Source organism: Strix uralensis, chromosome 4 (assembly GCF_047716275.1).
Source record: "Strix uralensis isolate ZFMK-TIS-50842 chromosome 4, bStrUra1, whole genome shotgun sequence".
NCBI classification, from domain to species: domain Eukaryota; kingdom Metazoa; phylum Chordata; class Aves; order Strigiformes; family Strigidae; genus Strix; species Strix uralensis.
Window position 1 is genome coordinate 2,013,011 of NC_133975.1, and position 17,596 is coordinate 2,030,606.

Here is a 17,596-nt window from a genome sequence, read left to right on the forward strand (position 1 = left end):
AAATCTGCATATTCAGAGCAGGAGCATTTAATTTCATTTTTATTGCAAAAAAACCCTAATGCTACCACTTGAAGATTTGATTTGACATGATTCAAACCAGATCTTGCAAATTAAATGCTCTCGAATTTGGCCGGTCAAGGACCAGTCAACGCTGATTATTTTTTAAACTGCTGGAGAGTGGAAAGTGTAGCTTCATAAAGCCTCGGGAGCTGCCTCCGCCAGCAGCTTTGCATCATTTTCCTGCCAAAATGCTGCTTTGCACCATCCCATCACTGTCTGCACCGACGCAGGGACCCACCGCCGAGGGGAGACAGCAGTGACGGCGTAAAGCAGGAAGGCAGGAGTTAGGTGCTCATCCCAGTTGCTTTTAGCCACCAGTAGATTTACAGCCAACACTTTGAATATAAAGAAAAGGTGTTATTTCTTACCGACAGCAGGGAATGGCACAAACCTCTGGATCAAGAGACGAGTGGCGGGGGTAAACTTGTTTGCTCTCTGAACCAGAACATTAAGGCCCACCTTTGAATAGGAAAAAAAAGAAAAAAAAACAAAAACAAAAACAGAGAAGCAGAAACATTTAGCTACAAGGAGCAGGGCAGATGCCACAGCTTGCAGACAGCAGCAGAGCTCTTCAGGGGGACAGGCTGGGGTCTCTCCCCATGCAGAAGTGTTTGAGAACTAAACACCCCACACACTGCAGGGTTTAGCTGTGTTGGGTTCAACTCTTTATTCAATGAAGGGTTGAACCCAACTGTTGGGCTTAAATGAAGAGTTGAACCCAACCGTTGAGTTGAACCCAACCATCAGGTTTAAATGAAGGGTTGAACCCAACCATTGGGTTGAACCCAGCCATTAAGTTTAAACCCTTTCCAGCTAAAAGACAAGCTGGAAACCACTGCAACACTGTTCAGTCCTCCTGGAAATGCCCTTAGCTGCATTTTTACCCAGTTCACTGGCATTTTCCCCATTCAGCACAAAATCATCGGGGCTGGGAGTCCTCACCCAGCTGGGAAAAAAGCCAAATATCAGGGGTGGTGGTTGGCCCAACACAATTCATTCCTCCTCCCAGGGGCTGTGCAAACCACACCACCCCACTCCAATGCAAACATTTGGGCTATAAAGGAGCTATTAATAGAAACAAGAGATAGCAGGCAGTTTATTATAACCACGGATCATTTTTTTGTTGCCTCCTCCAACACTTGAATAATGCAGAGCTCTCCACAGTTTTGCAGGGATCTAAGTCATTGCGTATGTTAATATAAACAGCACGGAGGAGAGTCGCTGCCTCGTCAGCCTCAGCGTGGTTGGATAGTAGTGATAGTCGGAGAATTTCCATCAAAATTTGTTTCAAGCAGAACTGGGGTTATTAATTAAACAACCCCACTCGCAGGGAATGACTTCTGTCTTCAAATTACTCTCCCTCACAATATTTTCTCTTCGTCATCCAAAAAAACCCAAACGCGCAAACAAAACCCAACAGCCCCAAACCGGGAATTTTAGGCCGAAAATGGAAGTCTTTAGCAACGCCTGGCCAAAAAGTTTTCAGCCAAAAATGCAGCAAAATTTAAAAAAAAAAAAAAAATTCAGCCAAAGCCAAAAACCTGACAGCAAATAGTGATTTGGGGGCTTTTTTTAAAAAAAAAAAAAAAAGAAAAGAAAAGAAAAGAAAAGCATGAGAGAACATATTTTGCAAGCTGCTACATTATACATGCATCCGCAGTGCATCTCGTCTTTTTGGAGGCTGAGAGGAAGATGTTGAGAAGCAGAACTGCTGGGTAAGCCCTGCATAAGCAGAGTGCTGGTTTTCAAAACCCGTGGAGTGTTTCCAGAGCCCCACGCGGCTTTCACCAGGACCCCAAGCAGGAACCCTTCCTCCTCTCCTCGGCCACCGCGACTAGCGTCGAGCCCAACGGAGCCACGGCAGTTCTTCTTAGTCTAAGCAAGAATAAGCATTTTCATCTTAATTTTTTTTCCTCTTCAAAAAATGACTGAATGATTTTTGGTTTACATTTTCCAAGTTCTGGGATCCATATTTGCAAAATTTGAATGCTTCCAGAAACTAAAGCAGTCGAAAACGAGTGGCTTTAAGAGTAAAGCTAAGACAGTCTTAAGCATGGCTTTGCTAGTGCTGCCCCATGGATTTGGGTATTTATAGCCTGGATACAGCTCATCAGTGTAGATGACAAATTTTGTTGGGTTTTCAACCTCTGCTTGTAATTTTGATGGAAGGATTTGACCGTGAAGTGGAAGAGCAGCAGCTTTTGAAACAAAAAAGATGTAGCCGAGCCCAGGAGAGACACCGCTGTGAGGCTAGTGGTAATAAAAGCATTTTACTTTCAGATTCAATTTGGTGTTGCAGATGAACTCGCTCCTCCACTTACAGCAACCACCCCGCTGTGAATATGAAATTAAATGTTGCTATAGATTTAAATCCAATCTCCCAAATTCCCAACACAAGGACTAGATTTAGGAAACTAATGAGGGTTTGTTTTTTACAGTTTTGAAACTGCTTTAGCCAATCTGTGAACTCTTTCCCGCAGGTCACAAAGTGGAATGAGGGTAAACAGGTCAAGGAGAGCTCCAACAAGGAGCAGGTACTCCTCAACCTCAGACCACCATCAGTAAAGAGAGCTTAATGAGTTTAACTCCATGGGGCTGGCCAAAGAGCACTGACTATCGAGGCAAATTCATCCTTAAGAAAACAACTGCAGGAGTATTATTGTATTTTTTATTATTTATTATTATTATTATCATCATCATCACCCTGCCTACAGCCTGAGTCACAGATCTGGGATCTACGACGCTGGTGCTGTACAAACACAAAACAGAGTCAGGTGGGATTCATCACACCCAATGTGGTACCTCCAGATGGGCCTTTGCAGCCCAGGGCAGAGAAATGAGCCTTTTTAAGGGTTTTTATTCTCCTCCCAAGACAGCCATTCATGGGTGCTCATGTGGAACAGCCCCAGCAGTGCCTATTCAATCCTGCTGACTACCAAAGGGTTCTGGGGACGCAGCTCAGATGAAGATATCACAGAATCACAGAATCGTCTAGGTTGGAAAAGACCTTGAAGCTCCTCCAGTCCAACAATTAACCTCACACTGACCGTTCCCAACTCCACCAGATCCCTCAGCGCTGGGTCAACCCGACTCTTCAACCCCTCCAGGGATGGGGACTCCCCCCCTGCCCTGGGCAGCCCATTCCAACGCCCAACAACCCCTTCTGCAAAGAAATCCTTCCTAAGAGCCAGTCTGACCCTGCCCTGGCGCAGCTTGAGGCCATTCCCTCTTGTCCTGGCGCTGGTTCCTTGGCTCAAGAGACTCATCCCCCCTCTCTGCACCCTCCTTTCAGGGAGTTGTAGAGGCCCATGAGGTCTCCCCTCAGCCTCCTCTTCTCCAGACTAAAAAATATTCCTGCGCTGTGACCCAGATTAGGGGACAAATCCAGCTTTTTCAAACTGCCTGTTTTTTGAGGTTTCTCTCTCCAGAGCACTTCCTTGATCTGGCTGACAGAGCATCCCACAAGGTGGGCACGGGGGATACATTACACCGTGACTGCTGACGTCCCGCAACACAAAAACGGGGCTGAACGCTGTCAACGGGAGAGCAACCTTACTAGGGCTCTACTACACCTCTGGCAGCATTCTGCCCTTCCTCCCTCCCTCTTCTTCAAGTGCTGAGAATTCCTGTTATTTTGCTACCGGTTTTGTTTTCAGCATCAACAATGTTATCTCGGCAGAAGGACAGTTTGCGGTGTTGCCGTACTTGAAGCCGTTCCATCAGACAATGTCACAGAGTGACTATGTAATAATAAACCAAGATTTCTGTTTCCTTTTCTTTTCCTTCTTGTCTCAAAAAAGTTCTGAACTGATGTCCACCAGGACATGAATGTTAAAAGCACAGGAATTTTTGAAAAAAATCCCTGCTTTATTTTGAAAAAATACCCTTTTTTTTCTTTATGACTATTAAGATATTTGAAGCCTGAGAAATGGCTTTTAAATGTCTGAAGTTGGCAACGATCGAGCCATTTGACAGAGGTCTAACCCTACACCTCTTAAACCAGTTCTAGAGCAGTAAATACACCAGCAGCTCAAGAAGTTATTTCACTTAATTTTGATACGGACTTTTTATAAAATAAAGGAGTATTAGGAGTCCAGCGAGCAAGGTGGACATAGGTTGGCAGATGACACCACCTAAACATCGCTAAGCATCTCTCTAGACTTAATTAATTGCATTGGTGAGATCTCCACTGATTTAAGGGATTCAACTTTCCCAGGCTCCAGTAGCACTGGGGCAACCCTGACCACTGCAGTTGGAGCTGGCTGCTCCAAGTGACCTGGAAAGTCAACTTGTAAGGGGGGACTGGCTCCAAAGCAGCTTATCCTTCAGCCCTCAAATCACCAGATTGCTGAATTAGAACACTAATTGGATCTGATGAGTCCCATACAGCCAAAATGAAGAAAAGAGCATTAGGAGAAGGAAGGATAAAATCATTCATTAGGGCTGAGAGGTGAAGATGGAGGCAGAGAGATGGAAAACTGGGCTGTTTACCAACTGGAGCTTTACCAAGTCAAGGAGAACAGAATGGAGGAGTATAAGGGAAGGGAAAGCAATAACAATCCAAGTGGAGAAGGAAGTTAAGAGGGAAGCAACAGTAAGGAAAGGAAGAAATTTGAGTCATGCCCAAGATGACTGCAGAAGGGATGACCGCAGTAGCCCCATAGTTGGATGCTTCAGTGGAAGAAAATGGTGTCATCTTGAGAAAGAAGCAAGATTGCAGGAGAGGTATGAGCAGGAAAAGAGGGGATTAATGCTGATAATGAGAGAAACTTGATCTGGCAGATGCTGGAGAAAGGAGGATGGCAAGGGCCCATGCCCAGGACAACAGGCTGTTATTTCAGCATCAAGTTTTCCAGGAATCTGGATCCTGCACAGAGGCAACACCACACCTGGGTGCTGTGGGGCTGGGCTGGGCCGGAAGGAAAGGGCACGGATGAGGACAAAGTTGCTGGAAACAAAGACACACCAGTGAAACAAGAGAGAAAATGCTGCAGAGAAGAACGAGGGGTTTGGAAGGCGGCAGTCAGCGAGGACCTGGCGGTTGCCACGTGCTCCTGAGCCCAGAGGCAGGGTGAGGGGCACTGGGTGCCCATCTTTGCCTCTGCTACACCAAAGGCTCGAGGCTGTGCCTTTGGGAAACGGCTCGATGGAGGAATCCCCAGGCTGGGTTTCCAGTCTGAGTGATCATACCACTCTCTTCTGGTGTCTTCTGGTATCTGGACTTGGTCTCTGTGAATCATTAGAGAAGAGGAGGTGCAGGAACGGGAGCTTTTGAGCACAGGTATCCAGATTTTAGAGACAGGCACCGCTTCATTAAAAAACTTTAAGCAGCAAACAGAAGTTTATCACCAGCTCTTCCGATCTACTGTGATTTTCCTCCTGCTCCTGGCTCCCCGAAACAGTTCACCTCCGAGGAAGTAGCTGGCCATGCTCCATCCCCTCCCATCCCTCGCCCTACTTTGCACCGACTTCCTCCGGCTTCTAAGTGTTTCTTGACTGCCCTAAGTGGCGGCTAGTCCTGAGGGCAGTGGGTGGCCTCCCGCGCCGTCTCACAAGCTGATTATGGGCATCACACCAAATTCACAGGCTGTCAATGCAGCCGCTCCACACGGCTCACAAACAATTATCAGGAAGAAGGAGCTGGGATTAGAAAAATCCACAGGGGCGCCTCCACCTAGAGAGGAGAGTGAAAAATTGCGTGTGTGTGAGTTAAGTGTGCAATGGGAGCAGGGAAGGAGGAGCAACCCACGGCTGACGGCACAGGAAGGAGAAGAGTTGCTGTCCCAGAACACTGCGTGCAGAGATGATCTCCCTGCCCCGGGTCATACGCAGATGAGACTGAAAACTTGGTCCAACAAGATCCTGTCCTTCCTGAACATGGAAAATAAAATCAACATCCTGGCTTTTTATCACTCATGAATTTTATAAGCGTAATGAGCCAGTCCAACTCTTAATTTATCTAATTAAAGGTCTTAGATTCTCTTTCTAGCTTTGGTCAGCCACCCTCAAGCATCACCTGGCTTCTTTTAAAGGATAGAGCTGTAAAAGCAACTTTTTATTATCCACGCTTACCGGCATCGGAAGATTTTTAAACCTGTGTATCGGAGCAAACGTATCCCTTGTAAATGGTATCAGCGATACAGTTTGCTGAGCTGTGGGAGTCAGGGCTGCAAGGGCAGGTATCGCCAAAGCCGGCTGTGACACAACCATCACAATGCTAATATTATTTTACAGCAATAATCTTGGGCTTGAACAGTCTTCACCTCTCAGCTTCCTCAGGAGAAGAAAAATAAGATCTTTCTGCTGAAATCCTATGTGGTCATGAGAATGTTTTGGATTGCAAGGGATGTTTTCAAGACAAAGCACAATTCGATTTTGCAAAATACTAACTTTTTTTTGGGGGGGGGGGGGGGGGAGGAATCCAGCTGGTTTAAAAATATAATTTTTGCAACGTCCATTTGTCCAAAAACTGCCTCTGCTTTAATCTGATCTCTCAGACCCACACTGGGCTTTGCTGATTAGACTCCTACGCAACTTTTTTTTTTTTTTTCCCTGATACAGCTAAATATAAAATTTAAGAGTTCTAATTTTTGTGTAACCTTCGTGCTTGACCAGTTCCAACTGCCGCTGAGACTCCTGCAGGAATTAGAATCTATGAAACCTGTGGGAACACAACCAAAAATCTCAAAGACAAATTATTGTGTTTCAAGAATTCAGAAGCTCTGCAGAAACCCTACATGTCACTACAGGAGTTCCCAAAAAGCTGTATTTTCTTGGAAATAACATCACCAAGGCTTCTGTACATATCAAAGTTGCCTCAGGATGACTAAGACACCTGCGTCACAGAGGAGAGATTTCCCACTGCGAGAGCAGGAATTTGAGTCCTGGAGCATCTAGGTTTGAGTTTCTGCTCTGAGAAGCTTCCTACATCGCTCCCAACACCAAGTCACGTAGCTTCTGTCTCTGTTTCCCAACCGTGCAAGAGCTGAGAGCCAAGCCCACCCTCCCGGGGACACCCCAAGATCTGCAGGGGTTCCCGTACCACGTGCTGGGGGTCACTGAAGCACACGCGCTACTCCATAGCGAGAGCCCTGCCCTTGGCTCCTGCCCAAGTGATCTCATTGCACTTAACTTCAGCAGATTGTTGCTGGTTTCTTCTTTCAACTCCCGTTTTGGGCTCGTGAAGGCACCAGCCTTCAGCAGGCAGGAGCAGCTGGAGGGACTAACCTCCACCTGGGCTCTGCTGGTGGCACCCACAGACTCCCCAAAGCCATCTTTTTCTTTGCCCAAAGCCACGAAGCACTTGCACGCTCCACTTCTGCATAGCCACTGCAGGGACAGGAGGGGTGACAAGCAGCTGAAGGGAGGCAACATCTCCAACTGCTACAGCAGGATGAAGATGTATCCAAACCCACAAATCAAGATTAATAGTGCCTGGGGTCCTAAAACTGATCTGTACGAAGCTCTAGACTAGCAGGAATGTTTTTTTTTTCCCTTGCAATTTATCATGGGATACCTCAGCAAACCAGATTAGCTCATTAAAACTGTCTTGCTTCTCTCTAGTTTTAATTTAGTTTGGTTCTATACATATTCAAGTTTAACTCTGTAGATTTTCACAGTTTGTGAAAGCACCAGGTGCACCTACACAGAGCATCAGTAAACCATACTGGCACCAGTTCCCTCCCTCCACTGGCTGGTCCAGAGTCAGGATTTAGGGTCAGGAAGCCAGGAGGCACTTTTAAAATGAAAAGACCTGGGTCTGCCTGTGAAGAGATGCTTTAAACACCCTCCTGTATGCCGCAACCGGCAGTGACTCCAAGGTGAGTCATTAGTAGCTGATAGCACCAAAGTTATTAATGGCATTAATCGCCTGAGTTTTTAACGCCGAGATGACCTGGTAAGGTAAGCTAAAAGGAAACGTTCGAGTCCTGAGAAGGTACATTTTAAGCGTATAGATCAATACAAAATATACAGCCTGGCTGGCAGTCATGGTTACATGACACTGCATCTCTCTCTCTCATACAAAAGAAGACAAAACACCTACTTTTGTCAGAATTTAGCTCAGGTTGCTAAGTGAGAACAACGTATTTATTTGCCTCTGTACTGACAAGACCATAAATCCCCAACTTGCACTTAATAAAAACCTTCTAAGAAGTTACAAACCTCAGTATAATTGAAAGGGGAAGGAGGGAGCCCGGACACTTTATTAATTAGGGAAAACCCCACCGTCCCTCCACTTACGAGGTGCCTGATCTCACACATGTGGTTTTGCTTTCCCTTTCACCAGGGGAGAATCAAGCCCCTATCACAAGGGGGAAGCTCAGTGCCATCATGCCTAGGCAGTCACAACAGACGCTCCCTGGTTAAGTTACATACACCTATATATGTAAAACACACCTGCCACGCCTGCTGCTGTTTAATTAGAGCCCATCCTGTCAAGAGGGGAGGACAACGGAGCACATGTCTTCTGAGGAGCAGCTGAGTGAACTGGGGGGGTTTAGTCTGGAGAAGAGGAGGCTGAGGGGAGACCTCATGGCCCTCTGCAACTGCCTGAAAGGAGGGTGCAGAGAGGGGGGATGAGTCTCTTGAGCCAAGGAACCAGTGGCAGGCCAAGAGGGAATGGCCTCAAGCTGCACCAGGGCAGGGTCAGACTGGCTCTTAGGAAGGATTTCTTTGCAGAAGGGGTTGTTGGGCGTTGGAATGGGCTGCCCAGGGCAGGGGGGAGTCCCCATCCCTAGAGGGGTTGAAGAGTCGGGCTGACCCAACGCTGAGGGATGTGGTGGAGTTGAGAACGGTCAATGTGAGGTTAATGGTTGGGCTGGAGGAGCTTCAAGGGCTTTTCCAACCAAGATGATTCTGGGATTCTGTGATGCCATCAGTACCGATGTACATGGCCCCTTGAGGGCACATGGAGTGGACAACAGATGGACAACGAGGTAATGACCTGGGCACCAAGCTCAGCGACAACACACTGCTTACTGGGAGACGTCAGAAACGTGGCCAAATGATCCTGGCAGAAGAGAGAAACCCCTTGGAGACTCTGCACAGGGGCTTCAGCATCAGAAAGAGCAAGATCTGGAGTTGGTCTTGGCAGAACCTGAAGCCATGATGGTGGAAATTAAAAACCATGAAGCTCTGATCCAAAGACAACGGCAATAACACCAATCACCGTCAGATGCTTCAAGGAGAACGTACAGAGAAACCCAGCGACTCATCATGGCAGGCTCCAGATCAGGCAACTCCTGGGCTAACACCACCGACCTCCAGGCTGCAGGTCTCAGCACCAGTGACAACCCAGAGAGCAGCTGCTCACAGCCCCTGTTCGGACCTGGTTTAATTTGCAGGCATTTAATTGCAGCTGCAAGAATCACTTCTGACCTCAAACTGAAGTTACAGTCTAAGGCCACAGTACTGCAGAGTCAGAAGCAAAAGGAATCAGCAATACAGCAACAAACTGAGTTTAGATCTGGAATTAAGAAACCGACTTATAAAATATGTAAAAAAACCCCAGTTATTAACAATAAAATTGGTTTTGATTATGTAGCTTTTTTAACCTTTTCAAAGTGTGACAAAATTAGCAGAGAGCAGGAGCGTGTGTGTGTCTGCTGGAAAGGGTTTCTGTATAATTACAAACCCTCTGATCAGTAGAGCTCTTGGCGCTAGAATATTTGGGGAAAAAAAAAACCAAACATGTAAAATATGCTTGGTCTTTCTCAAGTCTTTTTACTACTCTCTGCCTTTGTTTGCCTTGCTTAGGAAAACCAGCTGGTATTAATTGCACTTCATACACCACCATCATGAACAGCAGCCAGATATCAGAAAATAAGGCCTAATCACAGGAATCCACTCAATTGTTTAAAAAAACCCCAAAACAATTACCGCTTGGAAAAGCAGTAAAACAGGAGCAATCAAAAGAAAAGGCAGGAAGGAGGCTGGTGTATGGGGAATGTGATAAAAATAAACTACAATCACAGAAGGAGAAATAGAAATCTAGGTTACTTAATGGTAATCAGACTCCTCTAAACGTATTGTCGGCCGCCAGCGAAGTTTGGAGATGCCACACGCTAGTGTGGACCAGGTAGCCCAGCTCCTGGCACATGCCTGGTGGCAGAGACAGTGCAGAAGTGTCACGGAAGAAGTTAGAGATGGAAGAGATCTGTTCCATCAGCCTTTTCACCTCTTCCCCTGCTCTCAATCCTAGCATTATGCCTTCCAAAGTCTTCTCTAGCCTTAATTCAAGTGGTTGCTTCACCTGAGTACGGCAGGGGAGAAGAGATAAAATTCTGGAGCTGGCACAGCTTTCCTTGCCTGAAGCTATGCTGCGAATCGCTCTGGGCTGGGAGTAGATGGGAAAAAAAAGAATATTGGGGAAAAAATATTGAAATATTGAAAAATACTGAAAAAAAGAATATTGATTCCTCAAAAAACTCATCCCGAAGGGCGGCAAATCAGGAGTCCGAGATGTAGCACTGGATCTAAGAGAGAAGCAATTCCTCTCCCTCTGAAATGGGGAAAGAATCAGGTTATTTGCAAAGATTTGCTAAGACTTCTAGTTTAATTGCAAGAAGCGCAAAGCCAAAATCTGCTCTTCTGTACACGTGAGACAGCAATTTGTTTGTCCCTCTCGTTAGATAAAGACGCGGAGGGTGAAGACGATGGGAAGCACAATCACAAGTCAACTGATGTGTCATCTCGTGAGCCTTCTCCCCGCGTCGCTTGCCAACTGCAAACATGGAAGGGGCTCGCTTTAATTAATACCGGGTCTCAGCAGACCACTGGAGGCAGTGGCACTTGTTTTCAGGTCATCTGGTCCTAATAGGCTCACACTGGGAGGTGATTTGTTGCTAACTGACAGCAGAGATCGGTTAATGAGGGCTGAGGCCTTACAATCCAATGTAATGAACCTCAGGGCTATTGCTATATTATTTGTCATCATCCTTTAAAAAAAACAAAAACCAAAACGCTCAAGATGCTGGCTATTAATGCAGATATTTACAATATAAAAATCACTCCCTGCTCTACAGGATTTTGTCTAGGCTGCTCTGCATGGGCAATTGAGCCCGCAATAAGTGGTGCTAAGGATTATCAGGACACAAGCTATTCGACAGTAACACACACGTCAGTAGTGTCCCCAACGGCTCGTCTACGCAGGGACATCAGTGCACAGCGACTTCATCTCATTTTCACACATTCTATGTGCCTGCTCCACTTCAGAAGCAGATGTCCTTCCGACAGCAGGAAGGAGAAAGTATCCATGAAGGCTTCTGCCCTCCACCGCTCCCCCGACTACATCGATGGATCTACAGAAAGCTCCTGCCTCCCCGTAACAATAATCTGACCCTCAGAGCACCACAGCTACAAACCCACCGCTGTTAGAGAGCTCACGGTACTCTTCATATACACTAAGGGCATCCCAGTGGAAGAACCGTCTGGTGGTGGGGCCACGGTGGCAATTCCACAAGAAGACAACAACACCCTCACGGCATCCACACCGCTGGAGGAAGATTTCCTCTTGCACAAGCTTGAAATGAATCACAAAATCATCAAGGTTGGAAAAGCCCTTGAAGATCCTCCAGCCCAACCATTAACCTCACACTGACTGTTCTCAACTCCACCAGATCCCTCAGCGCTGGGTCAACCCGACTCTTCAACCCCTCCAGGGATGGGGACTCCCCCCCTGCCCTGGGCAGCCCATTCCAACGCCCAACAACCCCTTCTGCAAAGAAATACTTCCTAAGAGCCAGTCTGACCCTGCCCTGGTGCAGCTTGAGGCCATTCCCTCTTGGCCTGCCGCTGGTTCCTTGGCTCAAGAGACTCATCCCCCCTCTCTGCACCCTCCTTTCAGGGAGTTGTAGGGGGCCATGAGGTCTCCCCTCAGCCTCCTCTTCTCCACACTAAACCCCCCCAGTTCCCTCAGCCGCTCCCCATCACACCTGTGCTCCAGACCCTGCACCAGCTCCGTTGCCCTTCTCTGGACACGCTCGAGTCATTCAATGGCCTTTTTGGAGTGAGGGGCCCAAAACTGAACCCACTCATCGAGGTGCGGCCTCACCAGTGCCGAGTCCAGGGGTAAGATCCCTTCCCTGTCCCTGCTGGCCACGCTAGTGCTGATACAAGCCAGGATACCGTTGACCTTCTTGGCCACCTGGGCACACTGCTGGCTCATTACCAATCCCACCCCCAGGTCCCTCTCTGACTGGCAGCTCTCCAGCCACTCCTCCCCAAGCCTGTAGCGCTGCTGGGGGTTGTTGTGGCCCAAGGGCAGCACCCGGCATTTGGCCTTAGTGAAACTCCCCCAGTTGGCCTCAGCCCATCGCTCCAGCCTGGCCAGGTCTCTCTGCAGAGCCTCCCTACCCTCGAGCAGATAAACCCTCCCACCCAACTGGGTGTCATCTGCAAACTTACTGAGGGGGCACTCGATCCCCTCATCTAGATCATCAATAAAGATGTTAAACAAAACCGAGCCCTGGGGGACACCACTCGTGACCAGCCGCCAACTGGATTTAACTCCGTTCCCAATGTTTTAAGTACAGAATATTGTGGCATTGCCTTTCCTCGTGGTGCTTTTAAACCTCTCCAGGATGGACAGCCACGGTGTGCAAGATAACCAGGCACTGGAGCTCCAGCTGGAGACGCACCTACAAGTTACGAGGATGGATAAATCCCAGCATCGTTTCAGTTTCTGCATTTATTCAAAGCTTGTTGCTCTGTACAGACCATCAGCTCCTTCACCACCAGGGAGTAAACGGTACAACTCAACGGAGGTACAAACCACCACAGGACAAAGAGCTGATCTACCTTCAGCAGCCTGATGAGCCACCAGTGGTGACAGCCACATTGCAGTAAGAGCAGGCCACTGCTGGTTTGCTGTGATTTCTTTTATCTACAAGTCCTGGTGTAGCTTTTCACACTGCTTCAGAGAACAAGCCTTTCTCACAGCACCACTGATGGTCACTTCTGCGCTCTGAACCTATCTCTTTGCTTCAACTCCTTTGCAGTCAGCCTAGAAGGAACCAGAGAGTTTAAAGACCTGCATCAGCTGTCCCAAGATGGACACCTCCGCTCGCCGCCCAAGTGGTTTCCTTACCAAAGCCTGTCAGCTTCTTGGGGTGACAAAACTCTGCCAACATCACTTCTCTGTGTCTCCTGCCCTGTATCTGCCCCTGTTGCCAAAATGGAGAGGAGCATTAATGCCAACACCGTGGAACCAGTCGTCATCCCTCTGCTGCAGCTGCGCCGGGGGCTGGAGGGCAGGTTGTGAGCAGCAGCTGCGTGAGCTTTGCATTACTAATTCACAAGGTGGAAAAAATTCTGAACTAAGGGTCGAGGAGGATAGTCAAGCTCTCCCATGCTACACCGGGAAACTGTGGACAGAGGACAGCTGCTAACCTCCGCGTTGAGGTTGGTGGGGTGGGGACTCGGGCTGTAGTTCAGCTGCAGAAGCGTGGAGCTGGTGTGGACACATCTTCACAGGGTTATGAAGTGGGGGAGCTCGCACCAGCGCAATGCCAGTCTGTGTGCACAGTCTGGGTTAATTCTGCAGTGAAGGGATGACACAGGTGACAACCAGTACGGCAACCAGTGAGCAAGCCAAGCCAGCAATACGGAAAACTATCAAGCAAAAGCGTATCCAATAAAACAGTCTCCACTCAAAACTGTCAGGCACTTCACCAACTCTACGCCCTTTGCAAAGCCACCTGGCAGCTGCAGAACACAGAGACTGGCTTTGGGAAGACTTTCTGCTGTCCATTGTGGACACGACATGCCAAACCGCTCACTGCTAGTTCCCAGCCAGGAGCTCCTGCCTCTATAGTTCTCCTAACGATCCGCAGCCTGCTCTAGACAAACATTTTACCTTGTAAAGAACTCTAAACAAGCCCATGCAGCTTCTTCCCAGAGGTGAATTGGGGAACCTGAGTACAAATGGTGTGGTGAGCAGGCTGAGTGCCGACCTCCTCCCATGGCACAGACTGTTTGCAGAAAAAATGCCTGCAAAAGGGTGTCTGTGGCTTGGCAAAAGGAAAAAACTCTTGGCCAGAGGAAAAAAATACAAACTGCTGTGGGATCTTTAATGTTTCAGCAGAAAAGGTACAACCGTACGTTTCAGAGACTTATTTGAAAACCCAACATAAGAAGAAACTTCCCTAAGTTGTTCCTGAAAAATGTACCTGCCTCCTTGGGAATTAGCTGACCCTGCTAAAGATGTCAACTTGTGCTTCTGGGGAACCTGAGCGTTAAAAGCCTGATGACTGCACCACGACACCACGACTTCAGCAATGTTAAAATCTCCTCCCTTACAGATTACTTCAGACACGACTTGAACACCGTTTCCAGCTTGAACGCCGTCCACGGTCATTTCAAGCACTGTGGTTCTTCCAATTTAAGGTGCTGAGCCACCAGGAGAAGATCTCCAAAAGCCTCAGCTCTCACACTATCACTCTGCAGCCTCTTTTAACTCAGACTAGGCGAATTCACCACCTGTTAATGCACGTGTGGATAATTTGAGTTCATCCAATGTGCAGAGACTCAGGCAGCACACAGTGCAGTGGTAGAAGTCTCCTTCTGTTGAAAAGTTTGGGCATGCATGGACAGAAACACGTCATGGTTAAAATGTTTTCTGGTTATGTGGACTGAATTCTATCAATTAAAAGAAAAACATGCTTGGCAATTCAAACAAACATCTCAAAAGCACTGCAGTAGTACTGCAAGGGAGCAGTTACTTAGTAGTGAAATATATAAAGCGTTACCCACTGCTATTGAGACAGCACTTATGACAGCTCCCAAGTAGCCCTGGATGAACTTGGATGTCGGAGAAGGCTTTGGAAAGAAAAACAAAACATATTTTCAATAAACAAACTTCTGGTTATTAAAACGCAACCAAGCTTTTTTGTTTGTTTTCGGTTTATTTGTTTTAAACCAGAGACAGGTTTAATTTTGTCATATTGTTCTGTGACACATGGTCTGTCATCTAGCAGTGGCAAAAGCAAGGAAAATTGTAGCCTCACGAGCAAGGTTAAAGGGAATGGAAAATTAATTGGCATCAAAAAATTATAGTAATAGCAGCTTAAAAGAAGTATGTGAATGAAATTCAGCAAATGGTACAAAATTAGCATTCTTACACACTAGTGATGAACCCCAAACTCTCCACTTTAAATATTTGTCTTTGAAATGTTATCTCAATGAGCTGGATGGTTTCCAGCTCAGCTTCCCATCTTGAGCTTCCCACATCCTGCCATGGGATGAATGAAGGCTAACGCCACGGAAGAGAGCAGGAACAGCCCCTCCGCTTCCCGGCACCACTGCTGGTAGTGCATATAAAATCCTCGGGAGATGGCGGCGTGATCATGGAGCCACCTTCTGCTATCCAAAAACCCAGATACCATTTTGCTTTGTGCTCATTTACACATCAAATTAAACCATTTCATACCAGTTAGAACTATATACTGGTTCAGCTCAAGGCACTGAGTGTTACTTATGTGCCTCAAGTGATTTTGAGAGCCTCATGCCATTTACAGCTGAGGTTTAAAATGGAAGTCTACACAAGAGAATGGCCAATCTATAAATTCATCACAGTGCCGACTCCGGAGTTTCTATTAACAGCGAAGAGACAAGACTTATGTTTCCGTGCCAAAACAGACCTAACGCGCCGCACGCGCCGCATATGTTGGGTCTCCTCACCTTTGTCGCGTTGCGGTTTGCATAGTTGACGCAGGCATTGTGGCTCTGATTCAACCACTAAAGAAGAAACAAGAAGAGACAGGCATAAACATAACTTTACAAAAATAACAAAAAAAATTATCTGCAAACATGAGAGTGCTGCAGGAAAATTCATCTCCCTTCGGACGGGCTCGCGACTTGCCACCTCTCTTCAAAGGCTCGTGCATACCCTACGTCCAAGCTAATTCCCTTCGAAGGGAGGGACAGAAATCCTGAGGCACCCAGTGCCCAGAGGGCAGCTCTGCTTCCCCATCCACTTCATGTGCAACTTCTCCTGGCCCACTCCACCTCCACACAACGCCTCAGTGCTATCGGTCTTTATTTTTGCCGGTACCAAATCCATACTGTTATTACGATGTAGCACTAAGCCCAGCAGCCAGTTTATCAGTCATTTCTTAAGCTCCATGGTTCTCAACCAGGGGGTCATAGGAGGTTTCAGGTGAGGAACAGGAGATGAGGAACAGCTGAGGAGTGATTGAAGGAGCTGGGACTGTTCAGTGTGAGGAGGAGAAGGCTGAGGGGAGACCTCATCACCCTACACCTACCTGAAAGGACGTTGTAGAGAGGTTGGTGTTGGTCTCTTCTCACAGGTGATTAGTGACAGAACAAGAGGGAACGGCTTTAAACTGCAACAGGGGAGGTTTAGACTGGACATGAGGAAAAAATGTTTCCCAGCAAGAGTGGTCAGAGAGTGGAATAGGCTGCCCAGGGAGGGGGTGGAGTCCCCATCCCTGGGTGTGTTTAAGGGCCGTTTGGATGAGCTGTTGGGGGATGTGGGGTAGGGGAGAACTTTGTAGAGTCGGGCTGAGGGTTGGACTCGATGATCGCAAGGGTCTTTTCCAACCTGAATGATTCTGTGATTCTGTGATATGCAGAGCTACCATCGTAGGGATACGGATGCCACTAAACTGGTATTTCTGTTCACAACTTTTTGGAGTAGGATCTGCCACCAAAGCAGCAACTGGGGAGGAGTAGCACTGTGTTCCTAAAGGGTTTTATCCACAGCAGCTGCTGGTGATGTGAAGAAAATAATAGTTTCTGTTCCCAAAGCATCACGTTTCCAGTTCAGAGCATGTCAGAACCAAACTCAGAATCACAGAATCATCGAGGTTGGAAAAGCCCTTGAAGCTCCTCCAGTCCAACCATTAACCTCACACTGACCGTTCTCAACTCCACCAGATCCCTCAGCGCTAGGTCAACTCTGACTCCTTCCAGCTGTGGCCAGAACTGAGATGTGGGAGGGAATAAAGTAGGGGTGAGGAGAGACAGAGTGAAACAAGGCACTAAAACATGGGGATCGGTCATTGCCGAGTCCATGGCCCAAGAGCATGTTTTTTCCTGCTGACGAGCTCTCTAGCCTGGAACTTTGGACTTAGCACACCTTGCTTTATTGCTTTATTTAAATAATAGTAATAATTACAAAGTCATCTTGCCAATATGTGCTGGAAATCTGCTTCAATTTTCCAGCTGTGGGGGTTTTTGTAACCCCCACAGCTCATATCTACATTAGCAGGCCCACAGAACTGGGCTAGAGCTAACCTGAGACACGTACATTTTGGGCATCGACAACTGCTTCACCGTACAAACCTGCTCCTACAGAACCCAGAGTTTGTTAATGCAGTAACACACACCGTCCCTAAATCCTATGCTATTTACTCAGATGACTCTCCTTTTCAGAGAGATGTAGACAAACTGCTCAGCTATTGTCCTTAACCTAGAGTTTAAGCCATCTCTAGGTTGAAGACAACCCCACTACCCATTTCTTGACTCCATCGTCTTCCCAGGTGGCCACCTGACACCCTCCTGGGCTTTTTGGGTG

At 47.4% G+C, this 17,596-nt stretch overlaps 1 protein-coding gene across 7 annotated transcripts in view; it reads right to left on the reverse strand.

Moving 5' to 3' along the window:
• SFXN5 (sideroflexin 5) overlaps window positions 1-17,596 on the reverse strand; it is a 106,999-nt gene that overhangs the window by 38,179 nt on the left and 51,224 nt on the right. For 5 of the 7 annotated variants that reach the window (XM_074865411.1, XM_074865412.1, XM_074865409.1 and 2 more), the window contains 3 exons: window positions 15,739-15,795; window positions 14,812-14,877; window positions 429-519 (listed from right to left, as the gene is read on the reverse strand). In XM_074865411.1, coding sequence (XP_074721512.1) covers window positions 429-519; window positions 14,812-14,877; window positions 15,739-15,795 — 214 coding nt within the window. Of the gene's footprint in view, window positions 1-428; window positions 520-13,147; window positions 13,224-14,807; window positions 14,878-15,738; window positions 15,796-17,596 lie in introns of all 7 variants that reach the window. The other 2 variants (XM_074865408.1, XM_074865413.1) reach the window with 2 other exon arrangements.